At 53.4% G+C, this 17,789-nt stretch overlaps 1 protein-coding gene across 6 annotated transcripts; it reads left to right on the forward strand.

The window, feature by feature from the left end:
- Positions 1-642: 642 nt before the first annotated feature.
- On the forward strand, positions 643-11,707 carry ZNF70 (zinc finger protein 70). 6 transcript variants are annotated; one of them, XR_011076201.1, is made up of 3 exons: positions 643-741; positions 3,822-9,371; positions 9,483-11,707. XR_011076201.1 is itself a non-coding variant. In XM_068562709.1 (3 exons), exon 3 carries the CDS (start codon positions 4,179-4,181, stop codon positions 5,217-5,219), a length of 1,041 nt encoding a protein of 346 aa, XP_068418810.1. In that variant the 5' UTR covers positions 971-1,141; positions 3,822-3,912; positions 4,053-4,178; the 3' UTR covers positions 5,220-11,707. The 6 variants fall into 6 exon arrangements, 5 of the variants coding, with proteins under 5 accessions (XP_068418807.1, XP_068418811.1, XP_068418808.1 ...); XM_068562709.1 differs by lacking the exon at positions 643-741 and adding an exon at positions 971-1,141 and having other exon boundaries at positions 3,822-3,912; positions 4,053-11,707; XM_068562706.1 differs by having other exon boundaries at positions 3,822-11,707.
- The last annotated feature ends 6,082 nt before the right edge of the window (positions 11,708-17,789 follow it).

Genomic DNA, 17,789 nt, shown 5'->3' on the forward strand with positions numbered 1-17,789 from the left:
AGGACGGAAGGTGCTGAAGACAGGTGGGCAGATGGCAGGGGCAGAATGGGCAGCAGCCATCCTTGGGTGGAGGGGCAAGTCTTGCCACCAGAAGCAGAAGGGAGCTCTGGGAGGGGGGTCGGGGGCTGAAGAACACACCCCGCTTCCCTCCCGGTTCCCCTAAGAGGCGCCACCTGAACAGAGGCCATCCCTCAGATGCAGAGGTGGGGTCCACCGAGGGTCCCGCCTAGGCTCCCAGACATCTCCTGGGCCCTCTCCGGGCTCCCCTCATTTGTCTCTGCGGGGACGAGGTGAGCAAGCAGGACCAGAGCTCCCCAGGAAGGGAGGGGGAATCGCAGCACGACCCCGGGCCCCACCCCCAGGACAGGTGCCCAGGAGCCGGCCGCCCGTCCCGGCCTCAGTTTCCTCCTCTGCGCTCCCGCCAACGCCTGCCCAGCCGGGACGCGCTCGGGGACGGCCCGGAGCCCTGACCCGACCAGACGGCCTCTCCTGACCCCAGTCCTGCGACCCGGACCCCGGCGTCCAGGCGGCTACGCATACCGCGCGGCGGGACCAGCGAGACACTGGCCTCCGCGCGGCCTAGAGCGGTCCCGGAAGTGCCGCGAGAGGGGGCGGGGCTCAGGCTCTCGGGCCGCCGCGGGCTCCGCGTCAGCAGCCGCAGCCGAGCGAGGCCACGGCCGCGGGCAGGAGCAGCTCAGGTGTTGCCCCGCCCCGCTCGCCCGCGGCCCCGCCCCGGCCTAGGTGAGTGGCTCCGCGGCAGCCAGTGTGGCCACCTCTCCCTCCGGTGGCGCAGGTGTGGGCGGCCCCCGTCCGTGGAAGCAGGTGCGGGTGCGCGGCCGCGCGCTGGTCTCCAGCCAGGAGGCCCTGACTGGCCCGAGGGTCGGCCGGGTGCCCAGGCCCTGGGGGTCCCAGGAGGATGGAGTGACGGAGGCATGAGGAGCCGGGGAAGGCCCGAGAGAGGTGGGAAGCGTGGGGTTCCAGACCTTTGGATTTTCGGTCCCAAAATATTTAAAACATCGTTGGGCACAGATAAAGTATCGCCAACTTTTTCAACACAGTGGAGACTTAAGCGTGTAGCTGGTACATAGTGGGAATGGAAAACCCCCGAGGAGGGAACCTCGGAAACACCAGAATTTAGCAGGTGGGTGGAGGCACAATCCCCAGATACCGAGAAAGAGGGGTCAGAGGGCATTAAAATTAGGGGGGGGGGAAAGAAACCGAGGGAATGAAGTGGGGCGTGGGAGTGGGGGTAGGTTGGCCAGCAAGGTGGGTTAGTGAAGTGTGGGCTCGTATTGTCACATCGTCCAGTTTTTCATGAGAAAACCTACTGAGTTTTAAATATTGGCAGCTAAGTTAAACAAAAAGGAAAAGCCTGACTCTTTGAGAGCCAAACACAACATGTCTGTGGCAGGATCCCCAGAGTGCCAATTTGCAGTCTCTGAAATGAAGGGTTTTGAGAGGGATGTCTTGGGGAGGCCTTCCAGAGCGGGGAGGAAGTGAGGACCCAGAAGAGAGGGCTTGGCCGTAAGGAGGTCATTAGATGCTGGAGCTGAAGTCCCAGCTGAAATTGGAAACTTGAAGTTTGTCTCCGTGCCAGAAACAGTCATATGATTTTCCTTGGCAACATTTCAGCATCTTAGGAGGAGCTGGCAGAGGAGGTGGGTAGTTAGTGGCAGGGCAGGGAGGTGAGGAATGTGATGCTGGTCAGAGAGCTGGTTGAAGTGACGCCCATAGTTAGACCCGCTATAGAGAAGGTCTAAGCTAGATGGGGAAGGGGTGGACCAGGGTGCAAATGGGACGTGAGGTCTGAGGAGGTCGGGTGAGGCGGGGGGAAGTGGAGACCGTGGTTGTGAAGAGGAGTGGGAGTGATGACAAGCTTTTTTTTAAAAAAATAAATTTATTTATTTATTTATTTTTGGCTGCGTTGGGTCTTTGTTGCTGTGCACGGGCATTTCTCTAGTTGCCGTGAGCGGGGGCTACTCTTCGTTGAGGTGCACTGGCCTCTCATTGCGGTGGCTTCTCTTGCGGAGCATGGGCTCTAGGCATGCGGGCTTCAGTAGTTGTGGTGTGGGGGCTTCAGTAGTTGTGGCACACGGGCTTAGTTGCTCCGCAGCATGTGAGATCTTCCCGGACCAGGGCTTGAACCTACGTCCCCTGCATTGGCAGGTGGATTCTCAACCACTGCACCACCAGGGAAGTCTGACACAGGCTTCTTGAGGATATTGCGGTTCTGTGCTTTTTTTCACACCTGGCCTTTCTACTGGCTGAAAATTCATTAAAAAAAAAATTGCAAATAGGAATGAGTTCCATCATGACTATTCTGATTAATTTAGTATGTCTTTTTGAGGCAGTTCCTCTCTGACGTCAGTGTAAGGATGATAGTACCTTTGTATGGAGTCCTGAGGAGTACATGAGATATGCTTGTAAAAGGTCTAGCCGTGCCTTGCACACAGTAGTTGCTCAATAAACTCGAGTTGTCATCATTATGGTACCTGAAGAGTTTCCCTGGAGGCTGCATAGCAGTTTGTGGATGGTGTCCTGTGGGGCTCCCTCTGGGCCCCCACAGTGGGATGGGGGGCTGAGTGGGGTGTTCTAGCCTCCTTCCTTGTCCCTCCGAAAACACCCCCTTCAACCGGAGCAGCTCTGCTTTTGTATGTTTCATTTATTCATATCTCCCAGATAATTGACTTATTTGAATAAAGAATACTTTGGCAAAATAAAATAAAGGTGTGGTAAGCAGTTCTAACACAAACACCAATAACTTTTCCTCCATTCAATCATTTATTTATTCAATAAATGTGTGTGTAATGATTGAGTGGCTGTGCTGGGAGCTGGGGATTCCAATATGGAGGAGCCCCGGATTTGCCCTTGGGGAGCTCGCAGGCGGTGGTGGGGAAAGTCCTGCCATGACGTTTGCCCTCCAGGTGGTGAGTGCTGTGATGGACATGTGCCCCATGCTCCACGGTCACCAAGGCCACGTGCCCAAGATTGTCAGAGTCTGAGGGTGCAGGGAAGAAGGGACATTTGAACTGAGTCTGGAAGGATGAGCAAGTGGCCATGTGGGAAGAGTGGGAACCAGTCAGGAGGAGGAAACAGCAGCATGTGTGAGTGGTGGAGCTGGAAGTTTGGGGTGTGTGTGGAAGGAGAAGCAGGGGACAGGGCCGCATGGCTGGGTGTGGAGGACTTGGGCTGCTGCAAGCTCCTGAGAAGGGGGATGCCGTGATCAGGACTGTGTTTTGGGCGTTTGACCTTGGCATCCACGTAGAGAACGGGCTGGGGGGAGGGGGGAAGCTGGAGGTAGGCAGCCAGTGGGGAGGCGAGTCACACCGAGGCCTGAGCTGCCCAGTGGCAGCGAGGAGAGAGGCAGAGACCCCTTCAGTAAAGACGGGAAGTGGACAGGATGGGGTGTGCCGGCGGGAATGAGAAGGGCTGACTCCCAGGGCTCCGGCTGGGGCTCTGGGCTGGAGGCCTGCAGCCGACTGATCGTAGCAGGGAGGTGTGTGCTCTCTCTTTCCCAACAAGACCCCAGCCCCAACCTCCTCCGGTAGCTGGAGTCTTGCCCCTTTTTCAGAATGGCTCCACTTCCTGTCCTTGCCCACCTTTCTGGACACCCTGAGCCTTTAGTGTCTGGACACCACAGTGTGGCATTGTCTGTCTGTCTGTCTTCCTTGCAGTTGTTTCTGGTAAGTCAAACTTGTCTCTAACTCAGTAAGGACCATCTCAAGGGCAAGATTGTGTCTTTGGTTATCTCTGCCTTAGACTCTGGCACCTACTAGGTGCTCGACTTGCTGACTTGACAGTGTCTCTTGTTTTCTTTTCAGAATCTGAGAGCAGTAAGTGTGTCCCAAAGAGAAACAGTCACTGGGGGTGAGCCCGGACCCACAATGGAGATTTCCCCGGCAGCCAAGCTGGGTGAGGCTTTCGTGTTTGAGGATGGGTTGGAGATGCAGACAAACCTTTTCCCGGAGGAGGACCCGGGGGACCCTTTTCTTCAGGGAAGGGGTTTAGAGCAGATGGCTGTCATCTACAAGGAGATCCCTCTGGGGGAGCAGGACGATTATGAGGGGAATAGCAGTCTGTGCTCGAGCCCCGTCCAGCATCAGAGCGTCCCCCCAGGAGACAGACCCCAGGACAATGAGCCGTCCAGCCCAACCTTCCTCCAGAAATCAGACCTGACTATGTGCCAGATAATCCACAGCGGGGAAGCGTCCGGTAAGCCCGATGGGGAGACGGCGGGCAGGGGGGACTCGGGACCCGAGGGGCCTCACAGGACTGCACAGCCAGCCAAGCCCTACGCATGTCGCGAGTGCGGCAAGGCCTTCAGCCAGAGCTCGCACCTGCTCAGGCACCTGGTGATCCACACGGGGGAGAAGCCCTACGAGTGCTGTGAGTGTGGCAAGGCCTTCAGCCAGAGCTCGCACCTGCTGCGGCACCAGGCCATCCACACGGGGGAGAAGCCCTACGAGTGCCGGGAGTGCGGCAAGGCCTTCCGCCAGAGCTCTGCCCTTGCACAACACCAGAAGACCCACACCGGGAAGAGGCCGTACGCGTGCAGGGAGTGCGGGAAGGACTTCAGTCGGAGCTCGAGCCTCCGGAAGCACGAGCGCATCCACACCGGGGAGAAGCCCTATCAGTGTAAGGAGTGCGGGAAATCCTTCAACCAGAGTTCGGGCCTGAGCCAGCACCGGAAGATCCACACGCTGAAGAAACCGCACGAGTGCGAGCTCTGTGGGAAGGCCTTCTGCCACCGGTCCCACCTCATCCGGCACCAGAGGATCCACACAGGCAAGAAGCCGTATGCGTGCGAGGAGTGCGGGAAGGCCTTCAGCCAGAGCTCCAACCTCATCGAGCACCGCAAGACACACACGGGCGAGAAGCCTTACAAGTGCCACAAGTGCGGCAAGGCCTTCAGCCAGAGCTCCTCGCTCATCGAGCACCAGCGCATCCACACCGGTGAGAAGCCCTACGAGTGTGGCCAGTGCGGCAAGGCCTTCTGCCACAGCTCGGCCCTCATCCAGCATCAGCGCATCCACACGGGCCGGAAGCCCTACGTGTGCAATGAGTGCGGCAAGGCCTTCCGGCACCGCTCGGCCCTCATCGAGCACTACAAGACCCACACGCGGGAGAGGCCCTACGAGTGCAACCGCTGCGGCAAGGCCTTCCGGGGCAGCTCGCACCTCATCCGCCACCAGAAGGTCCATGCAGGGGACAAGCTCTAGAGGAGGGGCTGGTGCCGCGGCCCGCGCCTCTGCCAGCTGGAGCCCAGCCCCCCGCTCATCTGTGAGGCCTGCCCGCCTCCCCAGACCAGTGCCTCCTAGAAATGCCCGCCCGCCCTGGTGGCAGGGTCCGGCCCCCCCCCGCCGAGGCCCTGGCCCAGCAGGGGGACTAGGTGGGGTGGGGAGGGAGGCCAAGGGCCGGGGCGCCAGGGCACAGCCGGCTCTCAGTTGTCTCGTGCTCACCTGTGACCCAATGGGGTTTAGTTTTGCCCTCTATTCGCTTTTTCCAGAATCCAGAAGAAGAATAAACGTCAGAGGGAGAAAGTGGAGTTAAACCCATGAAAATGTCAGATGAGCTCTAACATCAGGCACTTTTAGAAGAAGTAACCGTGTTCGCGGTCCAATCAACTGAAGGAAAATGGATCCAAAGTAGACGCGTCAGCAGCCCGCCTCGGGCACTGGTGGGGACGGCCAGCTCAGGTGACAGAGCAGAGGGAGGGTCTGGAGGACTCATCCTGGGTGTGGGGGTGAGGCCCCTGTGTGCTCTCTCAGCCCTCCACCTGGGTTAGCTGAGGGCGGTTCTGGCCGGCAGCTCTTCCAGGAGGTGGAGGCGTGGTCCCGGAGGAGGCCAGGGGACGGTGCAGCCTGGCTCTGGCTCAGCCCAGGCAAAGGCTCACTGCTCCCCCGGGGGTAACCCTCCACCAGACCTAGGGCCCCAACCACAGCGTGCCTTGGACATCATTGGGGCCCGTCTCTGGTCGGCGCTCTGCAGCCTCCCCTCCGCCCTCCAGCGCAAGGGGATAGAAGGTGATGCGGTCAGAAGGTCTGGGTTCAAGTTCCAGTTCTGGCCCCTCCCTCACCTTGGTGACCCCTTCCGTGAGGTGGGCATATTGGGACTGGCCACATTCCCCTAAGGGCTGGTGCAAGGCTCCTATTCAGAGTGGGACCACGCATGAACGTGCTTTGTCGGCTGGCGATTGAGGATGGAGACCCACAGTGACCCCTGCCCCACCTGCAAGGGAGGTGCATCCCTGTCTGGTTCCCAACATGGCAGGGCCCCTCCTTCAGCCAGGCTTTCCCTCCCTCCCTCCAGCTTGTGTCCTGGGTGCGGCGCCCTGGGCAGGACACTTCCTGCATGCCGTCCCCGCAGCGGCAGTGTGTCTGCGTCCTGTCCTTCTCTCTGTCCTCCCCACTGGGGGTTGTTTAACGAGTACCATTGTCTGCGTCCTGCCCTGACCAGTTCAGTTGGGCATCCCCAGAGGTGGGGCTCCAGCATGTTTTTAAAGTTCCCCAGGTGATTAGAAGGTTCCCCTGCATAGCAGGCTGTGAGCCCGTGCTGGCTCCCAGGCAGCCCCAGCATCTCCCAGATGGCATCGTCCAGAGCAGAGCTTGAAGGTGGCCATCCTGTCTCAGACCCCTGCCCACCACCCCAGGGATGGGCTCAGGCAGTGCCGTGTCTGGCTGGTTGGTAAGCGTTTGTCCCAGGCCTTTGTGTGTCCACGAGGATCTTTAGTTCTGGCTCCCCGGGCTGCTCGGAGCTAGTGCAGGGAGGACGCAGTCTGAGCTATTTTGAAGCTTTCCGAGTCTCTGGCTGAAATCCCACGAACCCATCATGGTCACACTAGTTATTTCAGCTTATGAGAAGCTCAGCTGGGCAGCTGTGTATGGTTTAGATGAATGAAAATGGGAACGCCATAGTGGTTACTTCTTAAGTGGGGCTTGGTAGGCCAGAGATGTTAAAGCGACAGGTCTGTTGGGCTGGGAAGATCGGCTCTGTCCAGCTCCTCTCTGCTGTGTGAGTCTGTGGAGCATTGAACCAGCTCTCCAGGTCCCCGCAGAGCCTCTGCATGAGCAGGTGGACCAGCCTGACCGGGTGGTGCCAGGCACTGTCTGCAGGCAGCCTGCACGGAGGGTCTTCGGTCACCAGTGAGAGTGAAGACAGAGTACTGACACCCCTGCTCAGTGCAGGTGGGACAGCGCCCCCCCCAAGATCTACCTCCTCGCCCCCTGCTGTCCCCGCATTCGGTCTCAGCCTTGGCCAGTTGTCTGCTTCCTACCTTTGATGTCTGTCCCCGCACACTGTGCACCAGCCAAATTTTTTTTTTTCAAGCATCACTTTGCACGTGTCACCACTCTCCTTAAAACCAACCTTCAGGGGTCTTCTGCACGTAAACCCCCATTTTAACCAGCCTGGGTTACCTGCGCGAGCAAGCGTCTCGGTGTTCCCACCACGCCCAGATGCACCCCACTCACGCCCAGCTTCTCTCAGCTCATTTATGCTGTTCTCACATTTTTGAATATGCACTTTTTCTCTTCCTCCCCCACATCTCCTTTCTTCCTTTTGACTATGTAATATGGGGATTAAGACCCCCTTTCTGAAGGGTTGACAGACTCTCACAAAACCATGGTCAGACCAGGCAGGTACTTTCTTTGTAGGAAGTGTGAGCAGAGCCTTGTTCTTTCAGTTCAAATTCTTTCACTGATTTCTTATGTATTTTTAAATCTTTTCATTTATTGAGGTTCTCAAACAGTATGATGTTATAAGAGATCATCTTGGTAATATTTTAATCGTCCTTGGTTTAGTTGTTTTTGTTTTATTGTCTTACATTTTTTCCTTCTTTTAGGAAGTGTTGAGTGTTGTAAAGCTCCAGTTCTTGGTTCTGTTTACTAATTGAATTGTTTGTCAAAGTGCATGTATTCTGCTCTTTTCTTTCTTTTTTTTTTGACTTAATACCTTACATTTCTAAGATTATTTAGATATAGTTAATCATTTTTAATATTTCTAGTAAATGGGGGTACTTTAGCCTATGATTTTTTTCTTACAGTTAGAGCTTTTTCTGCGCTCTGTAACGTTGACATGTGTTGTCTTTTGCTGTTGTCCTTAGGACTCTCCCTTTGACCCAACTATTATTATTGTTATTGTTATTATTAATTTAATATTTCCCAGTGATGACTGCTGAGGTTATGGCTGTTACTTCTTATGGTACGTGGTGGTGTCAACATTTCTAAGTGTCCATAGAACTTCTCTGGGCCTGAATATATTATCAGTTTTTATAAGACATTTGTGTACTCTCAAGAAACGTGTTTTTACTCCATCAGTTCTATTTGTTAAATCAGTTTTTATATTATTTTATTCAAATCCATACTCTCTCTAACTTTACTTCAGAGTTCTTAACCTGGGGTCCAAGGACTGCCTGGGAGTCCATGAGCATGCAGGGGTTTCAGAGGTCGTGGATGCCGGGGATTGAACAAAGCTGTGTGGATATGTGCATGCATGAATTATTCTGGGAGGGGGGTCTGTAGCACTCACCACATTTTGGAAGGGCTCTGTGACCCCAAAGTAGGTAAGAACACTCATTTACCTAGTCAAATCACAGTCTGATTTTGTGTGTTTTTTTTCTTTACGTATTTCTGTTTTGCTTTAATTTCTGTTTCTATTTTATGTATGTTGTTGCTTTGTTAGTCGTGCAGTTATCTTCTTAAGAAATAGGCAGGGTACAAATGATCAAGTAATTACCATATTTGGGGCATATATGTTTAATAGTGACATATCGAAAAACTGTGCCTTTTAGTGCCCTCTTTGCCTCTTTTAATGCTTCTAGCTTCAACTTCTCTTTTGCAAATATCATAATGGAAGCCCCTTGCTTTTTTTGAATTTGCATTTGCATGAGAGTTTATTTAGCTCGGCATTTTATTTTTAAAATTTGTGTATATATTTTGCTATATATCTGTAACTTATAAACAGCAAATTGTTGGATTTTGTTTTCTGATTCTTTCTGTAATTCTTCTCACATAAGTTCTATTATTAACATTATTGTTTAGAGTAAGGCATAAATTATCTTCATCTTAATATTTTAATATATATTAATTCATTTAACCCAAAAAGGTCATGCTCATCTCCCCCCCACCCCCGTCTCTATGAGTTATTATCCATGTGTAGAGCATCACTTCTGGGTAGACTAGAGGTCTGCCATTGGGCACACCTGCTCCTCCTGGTCTTCGTCAGTGCCAGGCTCTGTCCTGAGCCCCTCTTGAAGGCACATCCTCTCGCTTCAGTGTCCTTGGCTGTGATGTGGAGGAATGATGTTACCTCACAGCCCCGTGGGGCTTGGAAGACTGAGGAATGCAAACCTGTGTGGAAAACTGAAGGCGTAGGTGATTATTACACTGTTAGTATTGTGAAATATTCCTTTGATTTTCTGTTCTTCTTAATCCCAAAGTTTGTTCAACATAACTTAGAACACTACATTGTGCTTTACTTTTTAGAAATAATACGCGATGCAGCAAAGAGCTAGACGTCAGGCCCACCCTCCCTGAGGGAACCCACACAGTCATGTGAAAGAGAGGTGGGGACCCTGATCTTGTGCTGCTCTCCCCATCACCTGTCTGTCCCAGGATGGTCCCCTAAACTTTCCCCTTTCTCCCCGACCCCTCCCGTGGTGGAGGCAGAGGCTCAAGAAGATGGTCACTCTGGCCACTCCTGTTGTAGGTGGGAACCCGAGGCCAGTGGTTTACCACAGGTGCAGTGGTTTAGTGTCAGATCTGCCGGCAGCCCTGGGGAGGAACAGTTCAGATGTGATGCTGGAGCCCCAGCCTGCTGCTGCCGGGACTTCTCAGAGGCCACAGTGGGTTCAGTCACCATGGGCCGAGGTGGAAACCAAACGGCCTCTCTGCTCAGAGTCGCTCTGCTCTTGGGGCCGAGCGGATGCTCGCCAGCATCACACATGTCTAGATGTATTTGCCATCGACTGACACACCACCTTACAGGGGGTGGGGAAAGGCAACCCCTTTCTTGTGGGGGAACCCCCTCTTCAGTGTCTGATAACCAGGAAACCCAGTCAGAAGGTGGCCTGGGGAGTGTGGAGTGGGGTGTCTTGAGGTGGACCATCCCTCCTGCACCACAGGCCAGACGCTCGCCCAGTCGCCAGGAGGCCGGTGGGGCCGTGTGCTGGAGACCCTCCCACGCCCCAGCCCCCACCCCCATCTGCCCTGGTGGGCATCTGCCTCTCTCACTCACCTTCCTCGACCCCTGCTCGCTTTGAGTTCTCTGCCCTCTGGGGTCCAGAGCACCAGATTGAAAGGCTCTCTCTACACCTTTCAATCCCTGCCCCCTGTGCTGCCACCCTCAGCCAGGCCAGCTCTTCTCGCAGAGATGACAGGAGCACCTCTGTCCTCCCCGGCCCTCACTTGAGTCTTCCGGCTCCTGGGCCCCAGAGCTGAGAGGGGGTCATGAGCAGCCACAAACGAACGCGCTCCCTACATAATCCTCACGTGGCCTTATGTGGAAGAGGGAGCCGCACTGCGTGGCTCTGGACTGGCCTCCCGGGACCACAGGCACCCCCGAGCAAAGAGCTGTCCTGGGCGCGTGGTCGGAGGTAGTGAGAGGGCCAGTTCCCCTCCTGGAGGCTGGTGGGGCCGCATGGGGTTTTATGAACTGGAGCCTCTACCTCCTCCCGGCAGCCCATCCGCATTCCCAATGTGGGCCTCACTCCCGCCATCCTCCCTTCTACCTGCTGTGCCCTGGAGGGGAGTGGCCTGCAGGTGTCATGGGCAGCTGCGTCCCCCGCTCCACCAGCACTGCCTCGTGAGCTGGCGGCTTCCTCCTGAGTGTCAGCCGCGCTCTTCAGCCTCTTTCTGGTCGCCCGTTGTTTCCTCCGGTCTCGCTGATCACAACCAGGGTCCGGAGACCCCTCCTCCTCTACCTTCTCATACACCTATCCCCTCAAGTCCTGCCCACAATGTCCCTAATGCCACCCCCCCCTCTCATCTCACTGCATGGCCCCCTCCCTGGCCACCCACCCCCGGCCTTTCTCTCCACCGCAGCCAGAGTGATCTTTCTGCCCTGCAGCCTGATGGGGTCAGCCTCTTCCACAAACACCCACCCTGGTTTCCATGGAAACCAGTGTCAAGATGCTTCCCAATGATCGGACACCTCCTCCCCACCAGGAGCTCCTGTGTTCCGAGCAGGCCTTCGTCCTCAGGGGACCCTCTCCCATCTGTAGGAAGAGCCTGGGCCAAAGACGGGGGTTTCTCGCCCAGGGTCAGCTATTCTGAGAGGGCCAGGCCCCCTGCCCCAACCCGCCCCAGCCCCGTGCTGCGTCCTGGGTGTCAGATGCAGTAGAGCTGGGGAAGGAGGCTGAGTTTAGGGTCAGGGCCAGCACTTCAGTTAGTGGAGACTGAGAAGAGAGAGAGGGTCCAGGAGAGGGTCACCCCCTTTTTTTTTAATTGACATATAGTTGGTTTACAATGTTGTGTTAGTTTCAGGTGTACAGCAAAGTGATTCAGGTAGATAGGTATAGATAGATTCTTATTCAGATCTTTTCCATTGTAGATTATTAAAAGATATTGAATTTAGTTCCCTGTGCTCTACAGTAGGTCCTTGTTGTTTATCTATTTTATATATAGTACTGTGTACCTCTTAATCCCAAATTGCTAATTTATCCCTCCCCGCCTTTCCCCTTTGGTAACTATAAGTTTGTTTTCTATGTCTGTGAGTCTATTTCTGTTTTGTAAATAAGTTCATTTGTATCATTTTCTTGATTCCACATACAAGTGATATCATATGGTATTTGTCGTTCTCATTCTGAATTATTTCACTTAGCATGATCATCTCTAGGTCCATCCACATTGCTGCAAATGGCATTATTTCATTCTTTTTATGGCTAATATTCCATTATGCATATACACCACATCTTCTTTATCTATTCAGTTATCCTCAACCATTGCCTTCCAGCAGGGGGCATCCAGTGGGGTTGATCTAACTGAAGGTTTTCTACCACTCCAGCCCTTTGCTGGGTGTCAGGCCAAATGACCTGAGTCTGTGAACAACGGTTGAGAAGCCTATTGTCCTGTGGCCACTCAGAAGTTGTGACCCGCACTCCTGGGCTGCATCCTGTGCCCCACTGAGCTTAATTAGCTAAACTGGGACTCCTGTTCCTTATCTTACGTGTGGAGGATCACCTCGAAAAAGCCAAATCCAACCTCCTTGGTAATAGTTTGTCTGGGAATGTTGGTTTTAACTACTGCAGGCCACACCTCCACTGCCACCTCACCTCCCATGAGATTTCTCCTATGAAAAGCCCTCAAACAGACTGAGGGGTGGTCATTTTTGAAAAACATGACATTGGGGCCACCCTTGGGAGGCCACCCTGAAGCAGTACTGCCCTTTAAGCTGTCGTGAGGGGGGTGGGGAGAGGACAGGATTTCGTCCCCTCCTGACACTTGGAAGCAGGAAATGTTTGGGGGGACAGAGAGTTGAGTGTCCACCCTCACTCTCACCAGATGTGGCCTCTGGGAGAGGTGAGGGTAAAGGAAAACTGGTTCCCTCCTTGCTGACGTGTAACACAGCCTGTACATGCCTGTGGTGTTTGCAAGAGTGTTTGTATTTAGTCCTAAGTGGTCACAGCTTCTGGGTCCTTTGGAAATTGATTTCTTTTATACATCCCTGGACAGGCTTCTTTAGCTTCACTGTCCTGGGGGCAAATCTCACTAATCCTGGGAGACCTTGCCCTGCACGTTGCTGGCTGGAGGGAAGAACTTCTGTATCCTTCTGTGTCCCCTCCCCCCAGCAGCCATCCCAAAGGAGCTGCCTGTGTTCTCACTGCTGATCCATCCCTCTGGTTTCACCCCAGTGTGGATGGGGCCGACCTGTTAGGTCCCCACCTCCTCCTGCTGTCCCCTGTGGCCGCTGGCTGTTTGCATGTGCAGGACCAGGACCTGGAGCATCACCCATCAGAGCCCAGAGGGTGGGGAGTGGAGATGAGGAGTGAGCCCAGGAGTCTCGAGGGACCGGAGGCAGAATACTGGACTGTGTTCTCCAGGGAAGGCAGTTTTCTCAAGAAATCGTCAATAAGGCCACCCCAAACCATCAGCCTTGTCTGTTGCGGAGGAGTGGATTTCTCCCTTTGGCTAATGGCGATTGATTTCTACCTGGACCAGGGTATTTATGTTTGAATTACAATCTTTACCCCCTTTGCGCCTCCAGGGATCTGGAAAACGGAGGCCTGGGCTAGACAGAAGCTTTCTAGAAGATTCACTATTGAAGGGATTCAAAGAAAAACCTTTGGCGGTCGGCGATCTGTGGGGTATTGTGGGGGCCAGGTGCTAAGTGTAATGGTTTAGCTATTTTTACGGGACCAGGTTCTTTGTGTCCATAGCGCAGCAGGCCAAAACGCTTAAACAACCAGAGGTTTGCAGCAAAGAGAGGGTTTATCCGCAAGGCAGCTAATGAGATCAGAGAACACTCTCAAATCTGCCTCCCTGAAAGCAAGGGGCTGGGTGTTTACAGGGTGGAGAATCAAGCAGCAGGGCGGTCTGAGGTGTGGGGAGCGCGGGGGGGAAACGATTAGAAAAAGGAGCAGGGACTGTGGTTCTGCGCAGGTGTAACCAACTCCCGGCCTCTGCACGCTCACAGCACGATCTGGGGGCGGGCTTTTCACGGAGCGGACCCTCGCGCACGCCCAGTGGGAGGGTCAGGGGTCCCATCCAGTCTTAGCCAGCTCAGCTCCAACTAGATGCAGCTGACTCTGAGTTTCTAGAAAACAATCCGGAAGATATTTTATCATTTGGGCTACGTGCTTGGAGGACATGCAGGTCTTAAAACGGCCTTGATTAGTGACGGCAGGTGGAATGGATTTGACTAATCATGACCCACAGTTTCACTATCTCAGGGGCTGCCCTCATCCCCCACCTATCCTACCGTAGGTGGGGGCATAGGGCGCTGAGATCTGGGACATACTTACGCTAAACAGTCGGTCAGAGTTGCTGAGCAGACCCGGGACCATCCTCACGCCAATCATTGGCTCCTGTGCCCAATAAAAGGGAAAGAATGTGGGAAAACAGGGAGGCGGTTTCTGGGCCTTGCGCTTTCCTCCAGCTCGGAGGCCCCGTCCTTGTCCCAGAGATCTCACCCTCTCCCCAAAATGAGGGACACCTGCTCCCAAGAGTCGTATCCACAGCCAACTGTGTTAATTCCTCCTGAAATTCAGTCACAGTTCCACTGAATATTCTGCTAACCTCCAACAACTCCTACATAAAGTAATGCTGAGAAGAAAAGAGAACGTGGTTGATAAATACATACACAATAAGGAGCAAAGAAAAAAGACGCAAAGTCACCGCCGTTCTTTTTCATCGCTCATGAAGAGGGTTGCCAGATAAAATACAGGATGCCCGGACAGTGAATAATTTTTTAGTATAAGTATGTCCCAAATATTACAGGGGACATACATAAACTATTGTTTTTCTGAAATTCAAACCTAATCTACCTTCTTTTTTACAAGTTTTGTGGGGCAGTCCCTGCAGCCTGGATGGGATTGGGCGGTCTCTGGCGCCCTCTAGCGTTGAAAGGTCTCAGCCTGGTGTTTTGGGGTAGCTGGCAGGTATTTCATTTGTGATGATGTGACCAGGTGAGTATGATCATCCTTTACGAGGAAGCACGTTTGGAGCTTGTTAGCTGAGGGACCAGAGCAATCAGCCTGCACCCGTACCCCCAGCCATCCATTTCTCCTTGGGAAATAGGAAGATGTCACCTAGACCTGGAGCTGGGTGGAGAGGGTGCCCTGTGTTCTTGCTGCACCTACTTGGAGCGGAGGTGCCGTCAAGTTGTGCTGGGAGGGGGTTAGGGAGGAAACAGGTCATTTCATAGGTGAAATGTTACAGATTCTCACTGCTCTTGCCAAGTTTTGGTAGACTTCCTTGAATAAATATTTCATTTTTTGTATGCCCTTAGGTCCGTTTCCAGAGACTTTAAAGATATAGAGGTTTAACGATATTTAAAGACTTTAAATATTTATATACAAAGATTATATTATTTCTTAAAATTTATACATAAATTTAAAATTAATATATAAAACATGCATATATAATTATAAATACACAATTATAAACATATAACTATATTATATATTTTTATGAATTCATAAAAACAATTATAAACATAAATATATTATTATAAGTATATAATTATAAACACAAACATTTGTATATTATAAATATATAATGATAAACATATATTTAAATATTATTATAAATATATAAATTTTAAAATAATTTTCACCACTTTTGCTAGAGATGGGTCTGTGGAACTCTTTGTGTTGCTGTTCCAGAAGTGGAATTCTCCCCCCTCCAAACTGGCTTTTGAAATGACCAGGAAAGAAGTGAATGTATAAGAATTGGGAAGATAGCAGCAAAACTGTCATTCTTCACAGATGATATGTTTAAGTATGTAGCAAGTCCCACAGAATGCAGATAAATTAACAGAACCTATAAAAAAGTGTAGCAAATTTCAAATGCAAAAACTTACTGTATCTCTATATAACAGCAAATGGAGAATAACATTTAAGGATACATTTTACAATTCATTAAAAATATCAGTTTACTAGGGATGAATCTAAAGAGATGCCCAAGTCATTTGTTTATGGGGAAAACTCTACATGCTACTTTATTGAGAATTATTAAAACCTATTAATGGGGGAGAGAGAGAGAGCGCGAGAGAGAGCGGATATCCATGGATTGAAAGTTCAATGTAGTAAAAGATGCCAATTTCCCCCAAATTGATTGGCAAATTCCCCCAGAACTGGTTCAAGGTGCAAAATTCCTGTACCTTTTTTAAAGAGCAGAAGCCAAGGAGCCGATTCCAATTAAGAGACGCTCAGATCCTCTTGACAGAGAGGAGCGCTCTCCTTCGTCCTGGCTACCTGGGCAGTTTCAAGGTCATGCCCAGAAGGACTTGGTTCCCTGCGTCGCCCACTCAGAATTCTCCCTCTCTGTCTGAAGAGGCGACCTTGGTGGGGGGTCCCCCCATGGGCACACCCGTCCCAGCTTCAGCCCAGAGAGTAGGGACCGGGAGGGGCTCCCTGTGCCCTCCGGGGGTCGCCCCGCCCCTCCCCCTCTAACCTGGGCCCTCCTGCCGCCCCCTCCTCGGCCGCCAGGGGTCGCTATCCCCTCGTTGGAAGCGCAGGGGGACCCAGAGCGGCGACCAGGAGGAAGGGGCCCCAGATGGCGGGGCTCAGGGACCTCCTAGTGACACCCCGACACACTGAGGCCCAGAGCCCGGGGTCACCCTAGGCAGGGACAGTGGGGGGCCGGGGGTGGACTCAGGGACCTCCGAGTGACTCCTGTGGACCTCTTCCGGGTTCTCAGTCCCGTGGGGGAGGCGCACCGCTGGGGACAACGTCCAGGGGCCACAATCCGAGCAGGGGCGCCGACGCAGGAGCGGGCTTGGCCTGTCCCCGGGGCTGTGAGTCAGGCTGCTCTGCAGAGCAGGCCGCAGGTCGCAGTGACCCCGACATAGACGCCGTGTCCCAGCGGCTCCAGGTGGGCGTGTGCCCTCCAGAAGTGCTGACCGTACAGTAGGGATGCACAGGTCTCCCCGGGCCGTGTCTGTGAGGGGTGGACCGGAACTGCCCAATGTCCATCCACGCAGACCCGGCGGCACCTGCCGTGTCCACACGCTGAGCCGTCTGGCTCCCCCTGCTTGACTGGTTGGATCCCAGTCCCAGAGATGTATGTGCAGGAAGTTAGAAGGAGCAGGTATGGCGGCATGATATCGTCCAGGTACCTTTGAAAACTTGGACAGATCTCAAGGTGCTCAGCCTGCTCTGCAAGCCCCCAAGGGCCTGCCCCCTCCCCTGACCCCTTCCTTGGATCCAGCCACACTGACCTCCTTGCTGTTCCTGCAACTTGTCAGACACATCTGACCCCAGGGCCTTTGCACTTGCTGTCCCTTCTGCCAGGACCGCTCCTCCCCTGGCACCTCCCAGGGGGTCCCCTCCTTCATTCAGGGGTGGCCTCTCTTGACCATCCCCCTAAACCAACAGTTTTCACCCCAACCCCTTCCTTTCCTAAAGAGCTTGTCACACCTCACATTATAGTATAACGTGTTGCTTGTCCGGCCTGCCTCACCAACTGGGGCTTTGCTCCAGGACTTGGTCTCTGAGGCCCCTGCTGTGTCCGCAGGGCCCGAAGCAGCACTGGGCTTCAGAGAGGATCAGAGGCTATGGGTGGAGTGAATGGTGCTTGTTTCTTCTGGGGAAGGAGCGACAATGGGCCTGGGGGACAAGGGGACCCGGCGTGACCAGTTTTCCTTCTCTTAGGAGAAGATCTTAGCTAGTGGAACACTGGTTAGCGTTTCTTGCTTCTGTGTGGCGTGTGTGGCACGTCTGTGTCAGTGTTCTTGGCATTTTGGGGTTTCTGTGAAGTCCAGCCCCCTACCCTCCCGACACCCCATCCCATCAACACAGAGGAGGCCCGTCTTGGGGACTCTCTGGTCTGAAGATTCCTCTCCCATGGTTCTTCTTCCCTCCTGGGGGTCCGTGCACCTGTGTGTGTGAGGGGGGTGGGAGTACAAGACCCCCAGCTCCACTGCCCCAGAGGGTCCAGCCTCTGGGCTCTGACAGGGCCTTGGGAGCTGGAATGAGCTGGAATCTGGGTCAGGAACCAGGGCTCCACTGCTTGCCTGCTGTGTGACCTTGGCCAGGTCACATCCCCCACCCCGTGAAAGGAGAGAACGATCTTCCCAGACTTGTGCATCTGGGATTTCTAATGAACCATCCTGGGTCTTTGCAGGTGTGATTG

This window comes from Eschrichtius robustus, chromosome 14, assembly GCF_028021215.1.
Source record: "Eschrichtius robustus isolate mEscRob2 chromosome 14, mEscRob2.pri, whole genome shotgun sequence".
NCBI classification, from domain to species: domain Eukaryota; kingdom Metazoa; phylum Chordata; class Mammalia; order Artiodactyla; family Eschrichtiidae; genus Eschrichtius; species Eschrichtius robustus.